Here is a 24,478-nt window from a genome sequence, read left to right on the forward strand (position 1 = left end):
ACTCTGCTTGACATCCCCTTTTCGCTCTTTCCCCCCTCTTTTCTAAACCCCCCGGATGCCTTTCAACTTTTATCTGTGGCTTTGTTTTCACTGCCAATGCAGTGGGCGTGGCATTAGCAGCATCTGACAAGTGCAGGATGCCCTGGCTGTCCTGGCAGTCCTGAAAGCAGCCTCGTCCTTGACAAGTCTTCGCACTTAATTGAGCTTGACACACCGCTGCAGAGAGGAAAATTTAGGAAACATGACTAGATATACATATTTTTTATAGAAAATAGAAAATAGGAAAAATAAAACAAAATTGGAAGGGATTATAATCAGTAAGTGAGTCCAGATGTTCGCTTTCAGTATAATATCATTTTATCTGAGTTATCCACTTCTAAACAGGACTGTTTAGGATGTCTGATATACCTCAAAGTTTATTAATCAATAAAAATATTACTTAAAAGTTTATCGTTTAATATGCACAGTGTATCACAACCATTTTCCAGCCCATTCCGCCCAGTGTACCCTCTCTCGCATAAAGTGCACGAAATTAAAATTCATAATGTTGACTTTAATGGGGCTAATGCTGAAATATCAAAGCTGCTGGCTTAGGTGGCAGCCAGCACATCTCATAGATTAGCCAGGCTGCCATGTAAGCGGAGCCAAGAAAATCCTGGCCAAAAGGCGTCTTCCTCCTGTCAGCCTGCCTGGCATTTTATTATGCGACACGCAGCCCAACCACCTTCGCCGAAAAAGCAATGGAGCAGAGGCGCCCGCCCAACTTTGACGTTATTAAATTATGCGGAGATTTGCGCACTTTTTTTTTCTTTGGATTTTTCGAAAGCCTCTTGACGTTCTTAATGATGAGGCAGCTAGTCGCCCGCCGACTAGGCCGAAATTAAATTATTTTATTGCCGGAAATTCATTAAATCATGCCTTTATGCAATTTCCAGGCTACATTGCCGGCATACCCAAGTGGGGAATCTGTCAATTTATCTGCTTTTTGGCCAGATGGACAGCCTGTCGGCATTTTCGTTGGCAGCCACGCCCTATCCCACTCGGAAACGCCATTGATTAGGACGTGCCGTTGTTAACATTTCTATTATGCTTGTTATAACGCCGGGCTTATTGTTTACCCGGCCGCGGAAAATCGATTGAGTTGTGATCTATTTCCAGACACATGCTCAAAGCCCAAAATCCCTAGCAACGCGACGAGACAATGCAAATCTGACACCGCCAGCGGAGTGGAATTTTATTTATGTTTTCACTGGCCGGCTGGAAAACGGAACGGAATCTAAGCCAAGGGCTTAGTCACGGCAAAACCGAAAAAACCAAAACAATCATCAAAATAGAATCATAAAAACAGTTAGCAACGATCATAAATTTTGCACAAAGACATAAAAACTGTGCCACGTGGGGTGCTACATAAAACCACCGCACACCTACCTATACAAGTGTATGGATATGTTGGGCAGATATATGGCCTCGACATTTGCTGGCCGAATAATCCCTGCAAATCAGCAGTTTTCCCAGTTTTTGGGACACATACATTTCATCTAATAAATCTCGGAACAATAAAAGAAAAATTTACATTTTTATAGGAGTGACGGCGACCAAAAGAAATCGTTAGTCAATTCAATTTCATATATGCGATCCAATCGGGCTTACCTTGCGTATGCGTAATTTCCATGAAATTGCATTGCTCTAATATGAAATACGTATATAATTTCATCTGTCTGCCCATGGAAAAAACTCATTAAAATGCTAATCGACTTTAGTCACTTATTTATGAGTACTAGATGGGCATCGCTCTTAAAGTTTGCTTTAAAACAGCGTGTCTAATAAATCATGGGAAAATAGAAAAAAGTAAAAACTTATCTCTGTAAAAGGCAGTCGTACCACCCACTAATTCGCGTAATTTTCCAAGAAACCACTCCCCGCACATTAACTGAATAAAATATAAAAAAATTGCGTTAATTTTTTAGCATGTTGCATGGCTAAAGCAATTTGTCCAGTGGCCCTCTTTTCTTACACACTGTGAAAAAAAAGTTCCAAGAAAATATTTTATTTAAAAACGTGCGTCAGATAAATTTTTAGAATTTTGCTATGCCACTTTTCTGTATTACATTTATAAAGTGTGAATATTTTTTAGCCATGACCCTTTTATCAGCATTTTTTTTCTGTGCACCCAAACGACTCCCCGATGATTTGGCCAGCAACTTTTTTAAGTACTTGACATGAAAATTGCGGAACAAAACTCAAGCCAGACCCATCTGTAAAATTAGACGCACGCCAAAGCTCGTGCTCCACTGCAGAGAGCCCACTCCGAATTTCCAATTTCGGATACCAAAAACCCAGTACCCCAAAATCCCCCCCGATGTTTGATGCTGCACTGATGTTTATCATAACCGCCTACAACAACCACAATGACAGGGACCACAGCAACAATATGGTTGGCCATTGCCGCACCCGGCCAAATAATTTGCTGGCAGGCGTAGCTAATGACCAACTCGTGTAAGTGCGATGGATGGATGGATGGGTGGATGGATGGATAGATGGAGGGATGGTCGGTTGCTCGGTTGTTGGGCTAGAGGATGAAAAATCAGGACACAGTAGCCACCGAAAAAAAAAACATGCCCTACACAGCTCGGAAACAACAGCAACAATCACAAGTTTTGTTACAAGCAAAATGATGGCATGAATTCATCATGGGAGCGCTGCGAGGAAGGAGCCACAAACTCGGACTCTGCCAGTGGTGCCACTGTCCCCAATCCTTGTTTTCCACATCCCTACCAACATCCCGCCTATGGTTTTTGTTTGGGCGAATTTTAAAATGAGTGCACTGAGCAAAAACATCATATGAAAGTTGTCATACCAACGGAAGTATTTAAACTTAACCAATTTTTAATATCTATCTTTGAGTTTGCAAAAGTAAGCTTCGGCGATCCCTACTTACCTAGAAAAATAAGCATTTGGCTTCCTAAGGGTGTCCATACCACGAATCTTGATTAAAACCGACTTTGTTGATCTTAGACTGTTGATTTAATGTCTGTTTCTTTTACCTTTTTTTTTTTGCCGTGCAAGGACACAAAGTCTTGCTCGCTCCAGGGGGATAAACAGGAAAGGACGAGGAGCGACATCGTTCGCTAATTTTATGCTCTTTTGTGATTTTTGTGCCGGACACACCCTGTGGGCATGTTTAGTGTCCTTTCACTTTCCAAGTAAATGCAAACTTTGCGCGCTTTTGTCATTAGCGTTGATAGCTGTAACGTGAACAGGAAGTCGGGCAGATACCGAGTGGGGTAGTTGGGGTTGGCAGGAGATAGCTCCTTGCCGGCTGCCTTTTTGGCCGCTTTTCACGTGTTGTTGGCCCTATTTGTAGACGGCGCTGTTGTTGTCGTCATCTGGTTTGCGGTCCCCAACAGTTTGGTTACTTTTAATGAGCGGGGCGTGGCACATAGCCTGAAACACTGGTGCTAGGCGGTGGGCGGTGGGTGCGCGAGTGGGCGGGGTGCTCTCATTAAGTTGCGGTCGTACAGTTTTATTTCACTCCTCGCTAATGAAAGTGAATTATTAAATGAAAGCCAAGCAGCTGAATGGCGGCAGTTGATTCTTTCGCCGAGTGTTGAACTTGTGACCCATCTATCTACTAGTCGTTGTCAGTACTTGAAAAGGAGCCCACTTCTCTGAATGTTGGTGCCAGCCAGATTTGTTGACCCCACCACTCAAACTACACATGGACTTCAACATCAAAGAAATTCACGTAGCAGGGTAACCCACTTGGAAAAATTGAAATTGACTCAAACAAGACTTGGTTGTGGTGATGGCTGCTTATTAAAGTGCCATTGTTCAGACATGTGCTTCTCCATATCAAATATGTATGCTAATGTCGGCAATTTTAAGAAGTTCTACGAAAAATAAGCGAAGAGCTTAACAATTTTTGTTCGAGGGTTGAAATACCTTTGCGTTGTTGCTAAGATTATTTTCAATAAGTAGGTCTAAAAGGATTGGTAGTGTAGTGTCTAGTGCCAGACAACTGAAATATAAGTTTGTTATTTTAAATTCTATACTTTTTTCGGAAAACTTCAAACGTTTTTTTTTTGTTGTAACATTACTAGGTTTTAATATACATTTATTAAAGTTTAATGAAATGGATAAGTGAACGAGATTTTTTGCCGAGTTTGCTACAAAAAACGGCATACCCTTTTTTACGAAAACCCTAATTACACGGAAAGAAAAACATTCCTGTATCTCCATATGTTCGTTTCATTAAATTTGCAATCGTTTTTAATTTATGCCCAGATAAAAGCAACAGCTGGCCCCCAGAGACGCAGACAGAGGCAAATTAAATATGTAATAAATAAATCAGCCTGGAATGTATGAATAATGAATGGGTCATGTCGACTGCCTGTTCTCGAGTTGCTTTGGTTGGATTTTCTTCATTTTAGTTTGTGTTTTCCATGGGTTTTTCCTTCACATTATTTGAATTGGGAGTGCAAATATTTAAGCAACCACAGCAGAAAATAGATTACTCTTAGTTATATACGGAGCAACAATTTATGCAAATGTTTGAGCTTTTGTTCAGATGAATGACGCTTACGCCCTGTAGTCACCCTTCGTACTTCGATGTTTTGCGGTGGAATTTTCTTTAATTAGTGCAACGAACTGTGTGCAACGGTGGGGTGCAAATAGGTTCTACTGTTCTCATAGTGGTGAAGGTGTAATGCTATTTTGAACATAATTGCAACGACACGCGGGTCTCATTTGAAAGTTTTGGCAGCCTCAACCCCAGCAAAGCAAAAACACACACACCAAAGCAGCGGTTGCTACATCAGCAGCAGGAACTAAGCACATAGCAGCACTGAGCGTAAAACTTACTAACTCCTGTCCAAAATTAAAAATATTAATTATTACTATCTGCCGCTAGTATTTATATTTCTATGAGGCGAGATATTGTACAGCAAGAAAGAGTATTTTATAAAAGTATTCGCCTCGGTGCACACAGTTTCTCTGAGTGTAAATTGAATGTGTCTGCCTGTGGGTGTGCACGCCGTGTTTGACGGACACACACACACACGCCAGCGAGCATGTGTCTGCAACAACTTGGTGGCTTGCTTGCGCAAATGTGCAAATATTTCACTTGCAGCGCCTGAAGTTATGCAACACTAATTTGCGAGGCGTTGTTTTTGTAGCTGCCACTAATTAGCGTCTAATGCAGAAGCGGCAGCAATAATAATGTGGCTTCTCTTGGGGGGTCCTTGCCTAAGGATCCCTAAGGATAGCCATAGCCATTTCCATTTGCTGATTCCTGATCAAGACTCTAACTCTAAAAATCGCATGAAAAACGAGAAGACATCAAAATAAAATCTCGCCAAATGGCCGTGCATAAAACTTGACAATTTGTTGGTCAAAACTTCTCACTCCACGGTCAAGTATTTTGCAAAACAATACGCCATTTAACTGCTTCAATTCGAGTTTGGTTGTAAAACTTTCCCTTTGCCACACTTTTTTCTTTTGCTTTTCCTTGCCCCATTTTACGTATCTATATAAATTAGGGAGTGTGTATGGGTGTGTGTGTGGGTTTGCGCGTAACCTTTGAACCAGCGGAACAAAATGGTTGAAAGAAAAAATGCTTGCCAAGTTTATTAAAAGTTGCGGCAAGTTGCAGACTCTCTGGGTCGCCCCTCCCCAAAAGGTTAAGAAGGGTGGTCACCCAGGGGGGTGGGGGGTGGCGAAAGGGGGCGTGGCAGGAAGTGAGCGCTGACAGCTAGCAACTGACAAATGCCAACGCTAACTCACTCAACTCCACGCAAAATAAAATAAAAAATTCTGAAAACGGCCAAGAAGAAAGATTTCAAGTTTCTTCCTTCGCACTTTCTTGTGTTTTCTTTTGTTTCTACTTTATTGCTCTTGTTGTTTGTGTTTTCATTTCTTTTTTTTTTTTTGCAACATGTTTGAGCGGTTTTTTATTATTATTATCTTTGACCTGACCTGGGACCTTGCCTCCTTTCAAACATTTTTTTTGCCCCAGCTTCCTATCCTTTTCCATGTTTCTCAATTCTTATTTATGCACAAAGTTTTCGGTGCTTTCTTATGCATTTTGCGTGTAACCTTTGCGTATATTTCACAGAGTGCCACTGTGTTTTTAGGTCAATGGGTTGTGCATACATTTTGGAATGAAATACTAATGGGATTTGCACCATTATGTTGCCATAAATGCAATTTGGTGGTATAAAAATCACTGAAAATTATTATTATACGTAATGGAACAAAAATATGGTCAACATGTAATTTGAGAACTAATTTGGTAGTTAATTGTGTTTATGGTTGATATTGACGTAAAACATAACTTAGGAAGTAGGGGAGTTTTAATTGATATAAAGAAATTTTAAAGAATGTGGTCTATAAAGATCTTCTTAAAATAATAAATTGGTTAAGCCATGTTCTCCAAATCCTGCATTACAAACTCCTCTACTTTTGGGAACATTTTAAAGTCCACTGTTCGATCGGTTTTGGATGCGACCACTGGAGAGCTACCGACACAGATTCTAATAAACATCAAACATGCCCCACGATTGCATGGCAAACAGACCAAAAGTCCGGCAATCTGAACTTTGGACATCAACTGCCGGACTCGCAGTTCAACAAGCTTTGCTCAAGCATCGATAACGTGACTACACTACTCCGTCTCACTTTCTCCGTGCATTTCTCCCCGATTTCCCCCACTATCTCCCGAGATGTTGATGACGACGATTCGATGGGAGATGTGAGAGTGTATGAATGCGGTGGGGGGCGATGTCCCTGGAAGTCCCTGGCAAAACGGCTCTGATTGAACACAACAATTTTGAAATTGCTAGGCACACACGCACACTAGCACACACTCGCACGCTGAGTGGGCGGAAAATGGGAAAGTACTGGGGGCGTGGTCGTGCGATGGAGCTCTACACGTTCGCATTACGTGCTGGTGACATTAGTGCCGAAAACGAGCAAGTGAAAAATTTAAGCAATCCTGTGTTCTGGCTTCAATCAATTGGCAGAAATTCGCATCTGCTCGCCTACACTGTTAGTAAAAGTCCTGACCCTAATATAATTTATGAACTTTAATTACAAAATAAAATAAAACCATTAGCCAGACTCTTTATTCTTTATCAACAAAAAAGTTAACTATTGATGTAACGCATCTCAAGTTGAATAAAATTCCTTTTTTATTATTAAATTATCGATTTTGAAAGTATTTTTTGGCACGGTGCGTAAATCGGGGGATGTTTGCCAGTGTTGTTCCGAGGATGTCTCGCATTTCCGGCACATAGCCGTTAAATGATTTTTAGCAAAAATCGTGCGGACATGACACACTCAAGTGGCTACCAATTCCGATCCCAGTGCCCCCCATCGAGACTGCTCACCCCCAGTTGAGATGGCCTGGCCTATCGATGGATGTTCCGAGCCATGTCGAGTGGCGGGGAGGGTTCTCAAGTAATTTCCATTAAGTAAGTGTTTTGGCACTTAAAGCCCGACTGCAGTGGCATTGGCTGCTGTGATTGCATTAGACGACAAGTGGTTGCCCAAGTGTCGAGAGCCGAGTTTTGGGCTTTGAGTTCAGAGGTCATACCGACGAGAGGGCAAGCGTCTTAAAGCCGCTTAAGCGCGTATCTTTCGCCATTTCCTGACCTAGACTTAAAGCCTGCTATTGCATTTGTTTATGTTTCCTACACTGAGCATTCGTGAGGAGACCTTTAGTTGACGTACTAGCACTAACTGGAGAGGGATATAGATGGCTCGAATAAGGGGCATTAAACGACCATTAATTTATTTGACTTAATGTATTAACCAGGTTTTTCTGCCTGTGTAGTAGCTGGCTCCTGTTGTTTGCTGTCGTCCTTTTACCTGAGCCTAAATTTGGACAAACAACAGCTGGCCTAGGCAACTGGCCACCCCATCGCTGGCTTCTCATCATCATCATCATCATCTGGGTCGTTATATCAATGTATGGCTGCTGTGAACGGTCCATGGGATGGTTAACAAAATCTTCGTTTTGAAAATGCCATTTCCGACAATTTCCCGGAAACCTAGCATCCGCCCACGAAAAGGGGGGCGGCGAAAAGGGCGGGGAAACAGTGGCGACTGACGACAACGCTAATGGCGCCATTGTTGTTTATACATACATATATATATAGTCACAAAGTCAGAAGATTGGCGGCCTAACGCTCATTAGGCATCTCCTTGACAAGGACCCAAAATCGGAGCTTAGTTTCGATGGTCTCAGGTTAAATAGTAGAGAAACGGGTGGAGATTTTGTTCGATTTATCATAGAATAATTAATTAGTATCAGAAATATAAAAATATTTTTGCTGTTTGAAGTATATCTCTTTATAAAAAGAGATTCAAAATATTTTTAAATATTTTCATAAGTGAATGAACTGAAAAATAACAAATCATTTTGCCCTATAAATACCAAGAAATGCTGTTGAACATCCAGGTGTACCCAATTCCCATAGACTTTGATTAAGTTAGTTTCGAATCAGGAGGTTCCTGGAAAATCAGTTCAATGATCTGCTCAAGTGTGTCCTGGGCTACCCGAATTTGCGATACATTTAAATTGATTTGACTTCCTCCTTGGGATATGTAAATACTCGTCTCGTAATTATTTACATATTCAGTGGGGTTGTGCATCGTGATTAGATTGATTGGGACTCATTTGCATGATACTTCTGGCTGCCGTTCTGCAGGTGGTAAAGGTGGTAAATTTACCAGTCCACGTTGGCTTTGATTGCTCTGGCGTTGTTCATGAAGTGCCTGGCCTTTCAGTTGGCTTTATGCCTGCTTTTCCGTACTTTCTGCCTGCTCTCCGCTTCTTTCAAAACACGACCCGACCCCGGGCTTATTGGGTCAAGCGTCCTGGCCACAGAAAATGTGTAGCGAGCGACAACAATTGTTTTACAGCCAACCCCCAGAGTCGGTTTATCAACAGCTCCTTCGGCCTTCAGTGAGAAACAATAGATGTACTGTAAAAAACACGCTTTACAATTTTTAATCTTGCAGTATGCTGATTTATCTTCACTTGAACTTTTAGTTAAGGGTTACATACCCTGTATGAGTTTTAGTACTATTTAAATGAATATCTTAACAAAAATGCACAAATAGATTAAATTCTTTATGATTTTAAAGAATCTATTACACCTAACTATTAAAATTAAATTTTTTTGTAGGTATGAAAAGTATAAATAAATGCTTATTTCATATGAAATGTGTTTGGCGTAATTCTTCTCCCAGTGTGCTTGTCTCTGTTGGCAACGTTGAGCTTGAGTTTTTCCAGTGGAAAATCAAGTTCATTTCTGTGCAGTCTGCCGTGAGACTGAGCCGAGTTCTTGTGGCCCAGAGTCTCGGACTCGCACTGTGTCAACAGCGGTCACAATAGGTACTCATTTGTAGTGAAATTTTGGTCAACAAGGCGTGACCTTGCCCTGCTTTCCGCACCCCGCACCTCACCGATCGCCCAACACCACCTCCCCCATTTTCCTTTGCTCAGTGTGAGCATGTTAGGGAAAATTGCTTTTATATTACTTGGAGTGGAGCTCGGTTGGGTTTTTGCTCGGCTTTCGTTTCCCTTTTGGTCCATGTGTCATTATGTGGTATACACATTGTTGCAGCGCCTGCTGTGTCTTACACTTCCGCAGTGGCAGCTGCAGACACGCCCACTCCCTCAACGCAACCCCCCATTCCCCATTCTCACACCCCATTTTGGGGGTGGCTGAAATTTTCTTTAACCTTTGGGGGTCAGTTCTTCTCCCGTCTTCGCACGCAGTTTCCCGGCCGAGTTCTTGTCTTGTCATTGTTTGTTTAATTTTGTATGCCGGATATCCCAGCGTGTTCTTTCCATTGTCCTGCTGTCACCGAAATGCCAGCAACAATAACAGTAACATAAAGTGTGGGCGTGGCCAAAGGCTTCCTCCCACCACTGCCCCCACCTCCCCAAAACACACAGCCACCTCTTCATCGCACTTCCATCAATGTTTATGCCGCTGACAACAAAAGAAATTAAATTGCCAACACTGAAATTCAATTGTATCTTCCTTCCCGAACCTCACTCAAAATTCCTCAAAAGCCACCGTTGTCGTGGAAAGCGGAAAAGTACGGGGAATGACGACAACTTGAATGGTTATTGGCCCTGACTTATTGGAACATTGATTTTCCCTTTGTCGGCGGGGCCTCAATTGTAGGAAGTAAACATTTTCGGCGCTTTCAATTTATTAAAAGGCGCGTGAGGCAGCCATAAAAAGGTCAATGATTATTATGCCGTCCATGCAAAATGGCAGACAGTATCCAGAAATAGTCAAAGTGCGGGAAAACAACTCAGAAGTACACTGAGAAAAATGTGATTAATTTAAATGCATTTATTAGCAAATTATTTCAATGATTATCAAATGGGATTGCGACTTTTCATATAAATTTAAATAAAGTTCCAAATAAAGTTTCAAATTGTATATTCTTTTCCATTGCAATTCTCATAGTTTTTTTTCCGTGCTCCAATTTGTTTCATTTCGGTTCTTAGGGGGCACTGCAGCAAGGACGACCCGAGTTGATGGAATTCTTGTGGTGCTTCATGGAGATGAAAAGGAAGCTCGGCTAAATAAACCGGCCCTTGCCGATAGTTCAGTTGGCAGCCGCATTAATATGGAAATTTAATTCGCAGTCGGGCATTGTGCTACGCTCTTCCTGGCCATAAATCAACATTTAACACAACCTGAACATCCGCCGCTGTTTGCTCAATTTTTTAACCATTTTCATTTCCAGTTTCAGCAGCCCGTTTGCCAGTTGGTCAGTTTGCATTAAAGCCTGCTTTGTAGCGCTTTAACTGCAATTACAACCATTAAAAGTGTGCATAATTAAAAAATGTTGCCCTCGTTATGACACATTAACATATTTGCATACGGCCATTGTTGCCATAACTCCCGCTTTTCCGCTTTGATCCCCGATGGTTAATTTATTTATTGAAACAAACAGCGAAGGGTTTTGGGCTTAATCGGGATGCAAGAAGGTGCCCACACGCAATGGCCAACATGAGCCCATTTGGCCCAAAATGAGGAGTGATGGGCGGAGCATGTCACATTTGCATTCCGCCGGCGATTGTTCCATTGTCCAACTGCCGTCTAATTCGGATTCAAATTCAGATTCGGTTTGGGTTTCGCATACAGCTGCAGTTGCATTCGATTACGGCCAGCGTATAATTGTGCAACGCTAATCAAAGCGAAATCGCTCTTGGCCCGCCGGGCGAATCGATTAATGTGCCAAGGATGCATTTCCAGATGCAAATGTATCTGCGGGTCGTATTCTGCATTACATGTTATGGCCATTACCGTAGCCATTACAGCGGCCAATAATCGGCGACATTGAAATTCGCCAACAAAAAGCTGCCTTTGTTCCGAGTAAATTATTCAGTAAAAGAAGTATCTTTAATTGGCACCAAGGTAACGCATAAATTCCAACTGCGAGGCTTTCGTCTGTGACAAAGATACTGAAGAACTGCCGCAAAGATTGAATTCATTCCGTAGCAACCGGAAATGGTGATGGTACACTGGAAGTATAAGGAACACAAATATTTACAAGAAATTAAAATTTCATTTGAACTTGAATGTTCCTTTGGTTGATTTGCATTTGTGAGATGAAGGAGCTATATTTAATATTTTCTCAAGTGGTCCTAAATAAAACAAATTACTTCTATTATTATTATTTTATCATTTCCCAGTTCACATTATGTTTCGCAGTGCAATGTTTTCCCACTTGGCAGTCGCTATGTGTGAGGGAATTATTATCTTGTACTTGCCCATGTCAAGAAATTTGCATTTTTCGGTGTGACAAAGGGCGGCGCAACGAAGGACGATGACGAGGGGCAGGACGAGAGGCGGTGGCAGCCGTGCAGACAGGACTCTCTGTGGTGCGATGTCAACGTGCGCTAGCAGTTCCAATAGCTATTCCAAATTGTCTGCCACAATGGACTGACAAGGTGCTAGATTGCATGTGTGGGTCTGTTTTAAATAGAGCAACAATGTGCAGTGGCAATGAGATGATGGCTGCCAGCAAATGTGACACAGATACGAGCTGAAACTTTCCAATGTACTGACAAAAACCACTGAGGGCTTATATGTGGAGTTCTTGTGGCCTTCGCCAGTTACGCCCTGCCATGCGATCTCTCTTGCTTTTTAATTAAATGGCGTTTCTTTGAAGTTATTTTGTAAATACATATACGAAGCAGGTGAACAGTTCTACTTGATTTTTTTTATATAAAATTTGAAACAAATGTTGCATTGGCTGGTTAATCCCAAGCTTCATATTACGCAAGCAATTTGTTAGATTAAACATTAATCGCATCACCCAGTGGACAATTTAACCGTGTTAAAGTACCTGGCCTTGAGTCCATCGTAAAACTAGAGTACTCGAACCGTTTATGGAGGCAACATAACCATATAATACACACCCATATGTTCCAGGGGACCAACGCCCCTCACCGCCCCAATATCCTGGCCATCTGCCAATCCGCCCATTTAATTGTGCGGTTTCTCAGCCATTTTTATGTGTTTTAATTTTCATTGGAGCACTAAAAACTTGTCAACGTCGTCAATGTCAGCGTGTTCCCGCTTCTGGGGTAGAAAGTGGAACCAAACGGGGAGCAGGGCCAGCAACACGATCTCAAGGAGGCCAATAAACACTTTTATAAAATTCTCAAATCGCACGTGTTGCGTTTGTCAAGGGGTTGCCGTGTATACAAGCATGAAAGTGGAAGTCGCCTCGACATCGGGACGAACAATACAATAAAACTGCTAAGTGCATGGGCATGTTGTTGTGGCATATAGCTCCATATAGCTCTATTCGGTCCCTACTCCACGATATATATGCATTAATCGAGGTGTGCTGCATGCCGCCCATAAAAACCAAGTGGGTGCACTCGAAAAATTATGCGATTTACCTAAGGGAATATACGTTATGTGCTACTATACCCTGTAATGAAGTTTAGAATTTATTAATAAAAAGTGTGAATATATCACAGTTATTTCTTATAATATTCCATAATATCAACAATGCTATTCATATACATTTCTGAAACGTAATATATATGACTTGTAATCATTTTCCACCATTTACTACGGCTTGCTATGATTCAAAGATAGTATTTCTTTGAGTGCACAACAGAATCGGGAATGGAAGTGGCGGCAGCATCGATAAGCTTCCAGAAAAAGAGTGCAGCGCGTGTGCCACATAAAAATGGCATTTTGACATGGCCACCGGGTGGCTGTTGATGCAGGGGGCCGAAGGGGTCGGCTAATGAGCATTATGAATGCTTGCCATGATGTCATTGCACTTGAGTGGATCTAGTTGTGTTTTCCTTTATGTAGGGGCAACCTTCACACCCCCACCCAATGCCAACTCCCCTCGAAGTCTTACAAAGCAGCGAGCAATGAAAGCCGGGAAATTTGTTGCATTGGGGGGTGGCGAAAAGTAATTGCAACTTAAATAAACAAAACGCCGGAGCAGCGACCGCAGGGCGGAGGACAAACAGTGGCGGAGTAGCAGTAACGGGTTAAGTGGCCGCATCCTCCGGTCGCCCTGAAAGGGTTAGGCTCACATATTTAGTATTGTGCACATGGGGCTGAAGAGCCTGCCACTTGTGCACAGCCTCATTAGCCGGAACAAAAAATCTGGCTCACAAAGAACTCACTTTGTACTCGTTAAATTAAACTCAGCTCTTCGGTTTGTTTGCATTTCGGGTTCTGTTGCACATGATTTGTTATTGTGTATCACTTTTAAGTTGACTTGAAGGATGCACAGGGAAAAATTGAGTAGTACTTTTCTTACATCACATGAAAAAGTATGGTTCTGTTTATAGTGTAAAAAAAAGTAAAATAAAGTAAGTTTAATATTATATTTTATTAGTAGCACATATAGGAAACATTTATTTTAAATAGGGTCTACAAACTGTGATTATTTCAGGGTTTATTATTTATATTTCTGAATATGAGTAGCATGAATGTAATTCCTTTTTTTTTCATATGGAAAGATTCTCCGTGCTGCTGGCTGCTACTGGCAACATGTTGCTGTGGTTCCAGCAACATGCTGCCACCGCACTTCCAGCGCGCTAATTTTGGAAATGTTAACGCTGCGCTACGTCACACCAGGCCACGTCTTCATGTCTTCATGTTTTTCGGGGTGTGTTCTTGGGGAGCGTCCTGATAACTCCTCAGTCGTCTGTCAACTTGTCGTAGGCGCGGATTGTCGCTCCCGGGAAAATTTAGATTCGGATGTGCGGCGCGTTGTGTTGCGGTGCGGTTTTCACTGTTTGTTTACATGCCAAATACTTGCGTTTTGGGGGACGACGGCTGCTCCATTTAATTACACAATAACTAAACTTTGTTTGTTGTTCATTTCGCTTTGCAGAGCACTTCCGGGGAGCAAAACAGCTGGACACAAGGGACGTTTATGAGTGCGTGAAGTGAAGTACTTGGCAGATACCAAATGGGTGCCGTATGAAATCAAAGAAAAAATAAATCAAGACCAGAGGAAAATCTTCGAAATCGACGAAAAAGGTCGGGGACGTGCAACAATTAACGGGCGGAAATGGAAATGTATAAACAATCAGCGAAATGTGCAAATTCGTGGAGTGCCAATCGAAAGCCAGCTTGAGTGAAAGTGAAAAACTGCGGCGCGGGCAAATTATTAATTATCCGGCTGCTCTTTAGCTCGATTTTCCCAGGGCGCAGTGCAGACATTTTGTTTATGAGCCAATTTGCCAAGCGCAAATAAAACCGAACCGCTGCCAGTCGAGCATTAATAATTTGCATATTCCGTCCCATCCCCATTCAACCAGCCCCCCAAAAAGTCCCAAGAAACAGACAGTGCGGCGTGCGGCGTTGAAGTGTTTATTAAATTGTCTTTGCCACAAATGCAAGACATTTGGCCGACACGCGTCGCAATAGTATTTTCCCCCTCGAAATGCTGGAGTTGCAACTTTGCGGAGATTTGTCAGCCGGCGACTTGAGCGAAATTCCCAAAATGGGACACCAAAGGGCCACGGATACGGGACATCGCCAGATCCGGAGCCACAGAAAATCCGACTGCCGGATTCTTCCAACCAGATGCCTCCTGCTGCTCCTCGGCGTTCTACTTCTGAGCATGGGTGAGTCTGCCATTTGTTTAGTCTAATTATATTGCCAATGATAATGTTTACCAATCGGGAAACATCAAAGGTGCGGGTTGAAAAGCCATCAAACAAATATAGCTGTAGCGTGCAAAAATGTTTCTATAGAAAAGTTATGCCCGATTTCAGAAACGAAAGAAATCATAATGTCAAATTTGTTCTTTACCTACTTACTTCTTGAAAAAAATCGAACTCAACATCCAACATTTTTCAATAAATCATAAAGCATCTTTGTGAAGGATCCTAACTATTTTCCGAAGCGACAAATTCGAGACCATTAATACGCACTTTAGGAGTTTCATTTGTTCAATTTAATGAAGTATTTGTCAGGCATCGCCAGTGAGCATCCCCTCCTCCATCTGTCATCCCTTTTCAAGTGGTATCTGAGCATCTGGGAGGTTGGGGCACTGTCAACCACACACGAACCCCCAACTCAATTGACTGCTCCACTTATTTTTTGCCAAGTCGGACGCTGCGGCTGCTCAATTAAGTGACTCGAATGTGACTCTATCCCCAAGTATTTCCACCCTTTCCAAATGAAAGTCGGAAATTAAAGGAGTTCGAAAAACACATACTCTAGAATAGATACGCATCATGTAAAAAACAAACAATAGAATCTTAGAAGGAAGAAAATATTATTGTCGATGCTTAGTTAATATGTGGTTAACCTCTTGGATTCGATGAAAGTTAACTATTAAGAATCCCATATATCAAATACCATACACAAGTCTAGTAATTTTCGACACACATTTGTCTTGTAAGTGCTTGCTTTTCTCAGTGTAGATACAAACAATCGATACTTGAAATGACATTCGAAACAACACTTTGGCATAATAAAATACAAATAAAAGGGACATCGACTGCGATACACAGCCGCCAATTGATTGACGAAGTGGCAAAGATCTGGCGAGTGGAAAGTGGGAAGTGGAGAGTGCCGGGCAATAAAAGGGATTGACAGGCGGTCCTAAGCGGTGGCGAGGTGTCATCCTGGCGGAGGAAAAGGGGTTCGATTGGGGAAGGGGTGCCATGGGATCCACTCGACTCGCTGTCAATGGCAATCAGCAGAGGAATCACATCCCGCACACACACTCCACTTTCGAGGAGCGCTAATGCTGATGCCGAATGCTTGTAAAAAGTTTTTAATGACCCCGGCTGCCGTGTCGCCATGGCCACAAAACTGAACACTATGGCGCCCGGAATCGAACCGAATCGAGGCGGATCGAATCGAATCGAATCGAGTATATAGAATCGAGGGGCGTTTGGCGAGTGCCGGGGCCATCCGCACTTGCCAAAGCAAATCTGTGTCAGACTGTTGCTCCATTACTCCGCTGCTAATGAACAGCTTAAGCAGCATTTCGATGGGGACATTCCCTCGATTGCAATCAGTGCAGTCGTTCTGGATGTTTTGCGGCCTTTTCCAGGCATTTTCAAAAAGAAAAAGCAAGGCCACATACCAACATGGTACTCGTCTAAAAATAAGTTTTAGTGGCTATTGATATATTGTGATACATCGAAGAATACAAATAATTTCCTGTTCTAAAATACATGCTTAGCTTAGCAATTTTAGAAACTACTACATTCTTTTAAAGTATGTTTAAAACTTGAAATTGGAGTCAGAAATATTACACATCTCTGACTCGAGTTGATTTTTCGGCAGCCGGCGGAAGGGGTGAGAATTCGATTGTAGTTGGGGTACGGATTGAAGTGCCGAGATCCGTGACTCTTTGGAGTGCATTGTTGTAGGTCTTTTCCAGCCCAAAATCCAGAGCACTCCGGTTCACGGCATTGTGAAGATCTGCATCCGCCGCAGCACTAGAAGGAAAATCTGAGGCATCAGCTCCCTATTAAATGGAGGCGCTAATGGATGGGGTTAATGGGCTGGGGTTGGCGGCAAAGTGGTGTATTAGTAAAAGTGAATTAGAACCAAAAACGGGCTGCTATTGTTCTGATGTACGACGGACTGTAGGCCATAACCATTCCCCCGAAAAGAAGTGTGGCTATAAATCAGTGCATTGAAAGCTGTGCGGATTAGTAATAAATTTAATTTGATTTTCCGGGAGATCGGAATCGGGGATGGTTGTGGATGGTTTTCACGGTCCGTCGACTATGTAAACTCGTTTCCATCAATTTATGCTCTACCGAAAGTGCATAATAATCAGGGACATATAAATACCATAAATCCCATGAGCACACTGATGGTAAACCAACGCTGGACATTCGTAATCAATTTCCCCATTTGCTCACTAATAACAAAATGCAATTCAACTATAAATTCCATACTCACTCGAATGCGTCAAATAAAAATACATTTCGGAGGTCGAATTGAGGTAGACTATAGAATACCCAATATTCCGTGATTATACCCGATACTTGTTTTAGATTGGTAGTCAGTAAATGAACACCAAAGGTTAAACAATTTAGTAACTGCTTAGGTTAATAAGAAGTAACTTGGATTAACTAATTAAATGAGAAATTTGCAGGCCTTAGGCTTTGGTAGATTTATGGATTTTCAGACGAATTATTATTCCGACAGTATATGTGGAAGTTAAACTGACGTGCAACCTTTTCCCCAAGAACCCTCCACAAATGCAACGGTTTTATCATTGAAATATTAATTGCAAAATAATATTGACAGGAGGCAAACAAATTACAAATAAAATATGTAAATTTCCTGTGGTTCAGTACTTGCGAAAATGCCAGCGGCATACGAGTGGGCGCTGTTGGGCCAAAATTTTCGGCCACCAAACAAATTATGCTAGTCACGCAAAAATTGCCAAAAGGTAAATCGAATTCGCAAATCAGGCTTAGACCCCGCGTCTGTATTTGTTTATTATTAATGCAATTTGTAATTATTTGTTTCGGTGGCGTGACTGCCAGCATGTGAGCCCACAATGCATGTTCGCACACCCATTCCCAACAACGATTTCGTCTGTTTGCCGGCTTGTTTATTTGTTTGCTTGCCACAGCCATAAAACGCAATTATCGCGCACAAAGAACAAAGCTGGGTGCAGGAAAAGTGCACATCCAACTATATACGAGTATATATGTATATAGCCACGATTCTAACCAGAACCTAAAATGTAGCCAGCAAAAAAAACGCAGAGAGAGTTTTCGCAAAAGCTGCAAAAGTTGTCGCCAGCATCAGAGAGTTCCGCATTTTCGCATTTGCGTTGCCATAATTAACTTATTTTGTACATTAGCAACAGATTTTGTTTATTAACGCATGTGCGCTTGCTTTCGGTAATGCGATACCATTCACGCACCCCCGGGCTTTAATGTGTTAAGGGCTGGGGCCGCAGGACCACGGTACCACGGGGCGTATACTTATCTTTTGGCATTGCGAAGTGAGTTTATTTGTTTTCTGCTGTGGTTCTCTTGGGTGGTTGGCTGGCCTGGTCTGGAGGGTCGGTGGCTTGGCATTTTGTGCGGCTGCTGTCGCATAATTTATTTATCATTAGCAAAATTTGGCAAGCATTGGAATGCTTTCTTCACTCTTCCCCCCCTCGCACAGAAAACTTGGCTGTGTCTGTGCGTCTGTGTATTTGGCTAAATAGTTGAAATAATTAGGCTCATTAGAAGTTTTGTAGGTCTCTGGCTACAGAGTGCTGCCTTGATTGACAAGTGCAAATTGGTATTAATGCAGAAGTTCGGGAAACTTCGGAAGCCACAAGCAAAAGGGGGAGCTTTGAACCGAGCTCAGGGCGATTATTACGAATTAAATTGGAAAATTCCACGAATAAATGAACCAGTTGAAATGGAAATAAAGGCAAAATTAATGTTTGCTTATAAATATATAAATAAATATATACACCCATCTAAATACGCAATACTGATTTTAAATCTATTTCGTTAATGTAAACCCAAATCATGTACAGAGTTCAGAAAAGGCTTAGGGGAAATTTTAATGCATTCCTCGGCATTGTTGCGATTCTAGTCTGAGTCTGCAGATTATTGGAAAAAGCAAATTCTAATATTTAAACTCCATCTGGCAATAGTTCACGTTTAATTAAGCAACGTTGCCAAAAAATATCTGGAACAAATCACGACGACAAAATCGCAACTGGCGCACCCAAAAATACCACACTTTTGTTTCAGTTTTTCAGTTTATTCTATTTTCACTTTGTTTTTCTAGGTATTTCTGGCAGTGCCACTCCCCCCGAAAAACAAAAACTTGTTGTTCGCTGGGTCCAGGGAAACTGTGTGTGCGAAATGCAACAGCCGCAACAAAAACGACATAAACTTTTAACAATTGCAAAACCAAATAAACAAAACGTAGGGCGAAACAAAGGGAAAACACTAAAAACTGCTGCAGGCTATAAATCTGCAATGGGTGGGAGGAGGGGATCCTTCTGGGGCGGTGGGCAATGGGTGGTTTTGGCCAAAATCGCCGCCGGGTCCTTTGCACAGAGCCATTCATTCACACATACAAAGCAAACACTCACACATTACGGAGAACGCGCCTGCTGCGTAAATAACTAATAAGGCTCGGGGATAAATTTCAAGTGCAATTTTGTGAGCATCGTAACCAAATACAACTCGAAACAAAACAAAAACCCACGGCCGCCGGCTGGCGGGAAAACTCGCACACAAAAGTTAAGCGTACTGGTTGGGATGCACTGAAAACAAATCCTTGTGGACCATTAAAAGTCTAGAGCTCTTAGAAAAGCTCATTAACTTGCTTTCTTCTTAAGTAAAATAATATTTGAAGTGCAATACTTACAATGCTTTAACTTAAAATAATATTATTATTGATATAGAAAACGAATGTTTTCCCACAGTGCAATACATCTGCGCTTTGTGTGCAGCACGTTTCTATGACTTAATTAAAATTATGAATGTTTTTGCCACTGAATCTCTGGCATGACCAAAAACCAGCCAGAAATGGTGGATGGCGGTCGGGGAAACAGGAAACGGGAAAACGGACAGGATGTCCATGGCAAATGCGCTTTTTGCCAGCGAGCCAAAGTAAATAGGCAAACAAACAACTAGTAGCATCAATTTATGCATAAATCAGAATGCACAAAAACCATGCCAAATTGTAAACATAAAACGAAATGGATACAGTCCACCCTTTGCATTTGCCACACAACCCATTGACACCACATTTGTGTGACTGCGTCGAGAGATCTAGTTACCAAAAATGAAATTTCCGAATGCCATTGTCGCTTATCGCCTGCCTTACCGTTTTGGCCGATTTTCCCACCCTTGATCCCTTCGATCCCGTTTCAAAATGAAAATTGCATTTAAAACAGCGTCGAGATTAATTTTCTAATCAAATAGAGAGTTTGGCCTGGGTAAATTCATTTTAACTTTTATTGCAATGTGGAGTTGGCGTTAAATCGAAATTGCGATTGACAAATATTGACCATCGGCTGCTAATTAGCCGGCTTTCGAGTTTTAAATTGGTAGATAGCGATAGATTTCAACCCAAAATCAAAAGGATTCGTTCGTGAGACGTGGCAGGTGATTGCTTTGTTTTCAGCGCAGCAGGTTTTTCCATTTCCACGAAAAGAACAGCCAACAAACGACTTGTTGAAAGACCCGACAAACTGTTGGCTCGCAAAATTGATACCAGCAGCAAAATAGAAAAAACGCAAAAAAAGAAAAACAGAAATATGAAAGAAAAAGGCTTTGGAAAAAAAAAACAAGCGAAGTTGTGCGAATTCGGGTTCCCATAAAACAGAAGCACAAAAATGTTGTTCAAAAAATAGTTGGTACACTAACGAATTTGTCGTACCGTTCATTTTTTAGTTACACTTCATTTTTAGAAAGACACATAATTTGTTAAAATTTTTTAAATTTAAATATATGTAAGCATAGTAAAATTTTTTATTTAAAAACTATTTCCTACGCCCTTTATTAATTGTAAGCACAATTAAACAATGATCAAATAAAAATATTAAAAATATTTGTTCGAAAAAAACATCATGTTTTCCATAAAAATTTCAACATAAGTTGGTGGTCATGGACCTATTCCAACTCCTATTCTTTCATTTAAGACTTAGGGTACCAGAATAGTGCTCCGAGGAAAGCGATAGCGAAGTCGATGAATGGCATCCAAGTTTTGTCCCTGCAGCGGACACGGTGCCAGGGGGCAATTGGAATGGAATGGAATGGTCGGGCGGCGGGAGTGGTGGAAATTGTGGCTGGGCAGGCCCGGGCCCAGTGGGATGGGAATGGAAATGGGCAGCGGATAGCACAAACGGTCAAAAGTTCCATTAGTGTCAGGCCATGAATGCTATTTACAAGCAGTTCGCGATGCGGCATGCGAGATAAGCGCTCTGACGCTCCGACTGGGCCAAATGGAAAAACTGAATGAACAAGAAAAGCGCCGGGGAAAAAAATATACTTGTTGGGGGAAAGGAAAGGAAACCCAGTCGGCGTGCACACACAAAACGCAGTTGGGCGGGGGGGAAAAAGCAAAAAAAAAATTGCGAAAAACTTGCTGAACTAAAAATCCATTCGGCATCGATGCTGGTGCCGAGATAACAAAATGTTTGCTGCCCAGCCTCAATTGAGTCGTATTCGCAGTCTTCGGCGTTCCGGCGTTGCGTATACGCCAAGTGAGCAGGGCCATAGAAGCTGAAAACAAACTAAATAAATACGACCCAGCAGATGTGGATCGCTGCACTAAAAAAATTATTGTCAGGTTCAGCAGTACACAAGAACGTGCTGTTATCGTTATTTATTGATAAGGGAGATAACAGAGTATATATATATTATATATATATTTCTAATATATTTATTCTAACATATCTACATAAAATAATTAAATAGTTAAAATAGTTAAACATAAATTTGAAAGGATGAAGACATTATACCATTCTACTTAACGTATTCATAAGTAGTAATGAGCTGTAACTTAAATCCAAACTAAATCTTGGTATTTGTAGTCCAAACTATAATTGATATGTGAATTTATGTTTGTGAACTAAAACAGAAACACAGTATATTTAAATTCTCAAAGAAATGTCTGGTTAAAATCTATTTAAAAGAAGTGTACTTATTTTGGGGCAGTGTAACATTCTCTGCTTAAGGAGTAGAGCAAATTAAAATGGGCGTCGAGTATTTAGCTGAGCAACTTTTGAGCACTGCAATGTCATCCGTTGGAAAATAAAAACACAAACGCCCTCGCATGCATATTTATGTTTTTAGCAGTGACTGTTTGCCATTTCCCCCGCTCCCCGGCGACCATCGACCGTCTCCAGTTTCGCGCACCAAGCCGTCTGCACAATATTTGCACAGTTATCCTTTTTGTTTTATTTGCTTAGCGCTTCTGTGCGAAGCGGAGGATAACGAAAGACCAACTCGAGACCAAGGAGCGCCAGTGCAAGGATAACCCGGTACGACGGCGGGGTTAAAAGGACGCCGTTTCGGCACATCATCATCGCCATCATCATCAGCAGCGCCATCGCCATCATCCACTCGAGCTGGCAACACTCGGATTAATGTTTGTTATTATTTTTTCATTTATCGCATATATTCCTATTGTTTGCCCTGTCCAATGTCTGTTTGCAGAAAGCAGACAAGGAGTGTTTTTCCTTCGTTTCATATATATTTTTCTTGCCATGCCTCCCCGGGGGGTAGTGCGAGTTAGTCTGGATTTTGTTTTTTATAAACCACGGCCGAGTGGCGGCGAAGTTCCTAAAAAATACACAATATTGAGTGGTAAAAAGCTGGAGCGCATTGTTATCAATAACGGGCTTGTGTTCGTTAATTAAAGCCTATAAAAAATGGTGGATTAAACATTTGATGGTATCGAATTTAATGGCAATCTAAATTAGTTAGTGCCTCTGGCGGAATCAATTGTATTATCATGTACACATGTAATTGCGCAGTTTTTATAATTCCAGCACTTTTATATAAGTTATTTTAATTATTATTATTTTTTTTTTATTTTTACTATATTTTATAAATTGCTGAAGGGCCATGGTCTTCTAAAAAAAAAATTAATCAAAAAGGCAAGCGACTAGCAATCAATTAAAAGCTTGTGATGTTAATTGAACTCTTTAACACACATTACCTAAACGATTAAAAACTGTGTAATTTAAATGATTTCGATTTTTTGTGTAATCACTCGATTGGATATTTGATTAACCAACACATAATTAAATTGTCATTCGTAATTGAATTTAATCATCAAGCAATTAGGAAATGAGAATTGTGAAATCCAAATCAAATCCCCAGCCCAACTCGGCCAACGGCTCATTTAGCAGCCGTAACACACACAACAAATTATAGTTGGCGTTTTCATAATCAGCATTTTTCATTTCCTTTGGCGAGGTGTGCCACGCCCCTGGACAAAGGGAATTTTAACTAAATTATGCTGGGGTCCTTTGTTGTTAGCCTGATGCCCGCTGGACACGTCACGAACGGGTTGGTTTTGGGTTCGGTCTCGGTTTGGGTCTCTGTAACGCTTATGTTTCCGATTTGAATGTGGCTTTGGGTTGGGCCCTTGCCCCCTCTGCCCCCCGCTGTTTTTCCTTCGACGTTGTGACAAAAGCACAGCGGACAAAAAACAAATGTTTCTCGGAGTCCAACTTTGTTTCCAGAACTGCACATAAGAGCCGGGCATCGTAAACCATAACTAGCATTTTCGGTTTCATTAGAGGCGCTTTTCCCAGTTTTTCCGCTGTCCCAGCCCCCTTGGGCTACCCCTTTTTTCTTGCCGACTGCACTTTTTGCCAGACATTTTTCCAGTTTGGGTGCCGTATTAGTTCTTTCCAAGGCATTAGTTTAGTGCTGGGCGTGTGCGGGCTTTTGATTTATGGTCTCGAATTGTGCGCGTTGCGTTTTTTATGTTAATTAAATAGCTTTGCCTCGGATTGGATGGGGTCGCCCTGCCATTTGTGTTCTCGCTGCTGAAGTGCATGTTCGCCGATGCCTGACTAAGTGCACTTGGCCATCCTACCAGCCAGCTATTTCAATCCTGGCCAAAAGCAAACCGACGCACGAACCAACCGCTTTTGACCCGCCTGAGCAAATGAACTGCATCACGCTTATTGTCACTAAATGCTGTTGACCCAGCAGGAAGGCTTGGCTGCTCCTGTTCAGGTCTTATGGTCTTCAGGTCCTCCTTTCTCGATTTCAGTCCAGTTGAGTCGGGTTGCTGTGGCAGTTATTAGAAATTCCATTATGCATGTGTATGGGGTGCCCATGTGGGCTGTGTCAACACTGACGGTCTGGATTCAGGACTCCGGACAGGTGGCTCGTCATTTGAGGAACACTGCAACTCAGTTACTTTTAACTGAGCATTTCAAAACAAAAAGTAAATTGCATAAAATCATTCCTAATAATACTGTTAATACT

At 41.7% G+C, this 24,478-nt stretch overlaps 1 protein-coding gene across 4 annotated transcripts in view; it reads left to right on the forward strand.

Moving 5' to 3' along the window:
- The window catches only part of LOC6727721, a 44,864-nt gene that overhangs the window by 4,091 nt on the left and 16,295 nt on the right, over positions 1–24,478 (forward strand). For 3 of the 4 annotated variants that reach the window (XM_044923209.1, XM_016176540.3, XM_016176539.2), the window contains exon 2: positions 14,410–15,148. In XM_044923209.1, coding sequence (XP_044779144.1) covers positions 14,965–15,148 — 184 coding nt within the window. In that variant the 5' untranslated portion in view covers positions 14,410–14,964. Of the gene's footprint in view, positions 1–14,137; positions 14,296–14,409; positions 15,149–24,478 lie in introns of those variants that run through there. The other variant, XM_039294844.1, reaches the window with a different exon arrangement.

The sequence above is a fragment of the Drosophila simulans genome, chromosome 3R (genome assembly GCF_016746395.2).
Source record: "Drosophila simulans strain w501 chromosome 3R, Prin_Dsim_3.1, whole genome shotgun sequence".
Classification (NCBI taxonomy): Eukaryota; Metazoa; Arthropoda; class Insecta; order Diptera; family Drosophilidae; genus Drosophila; species Drosophila simulans.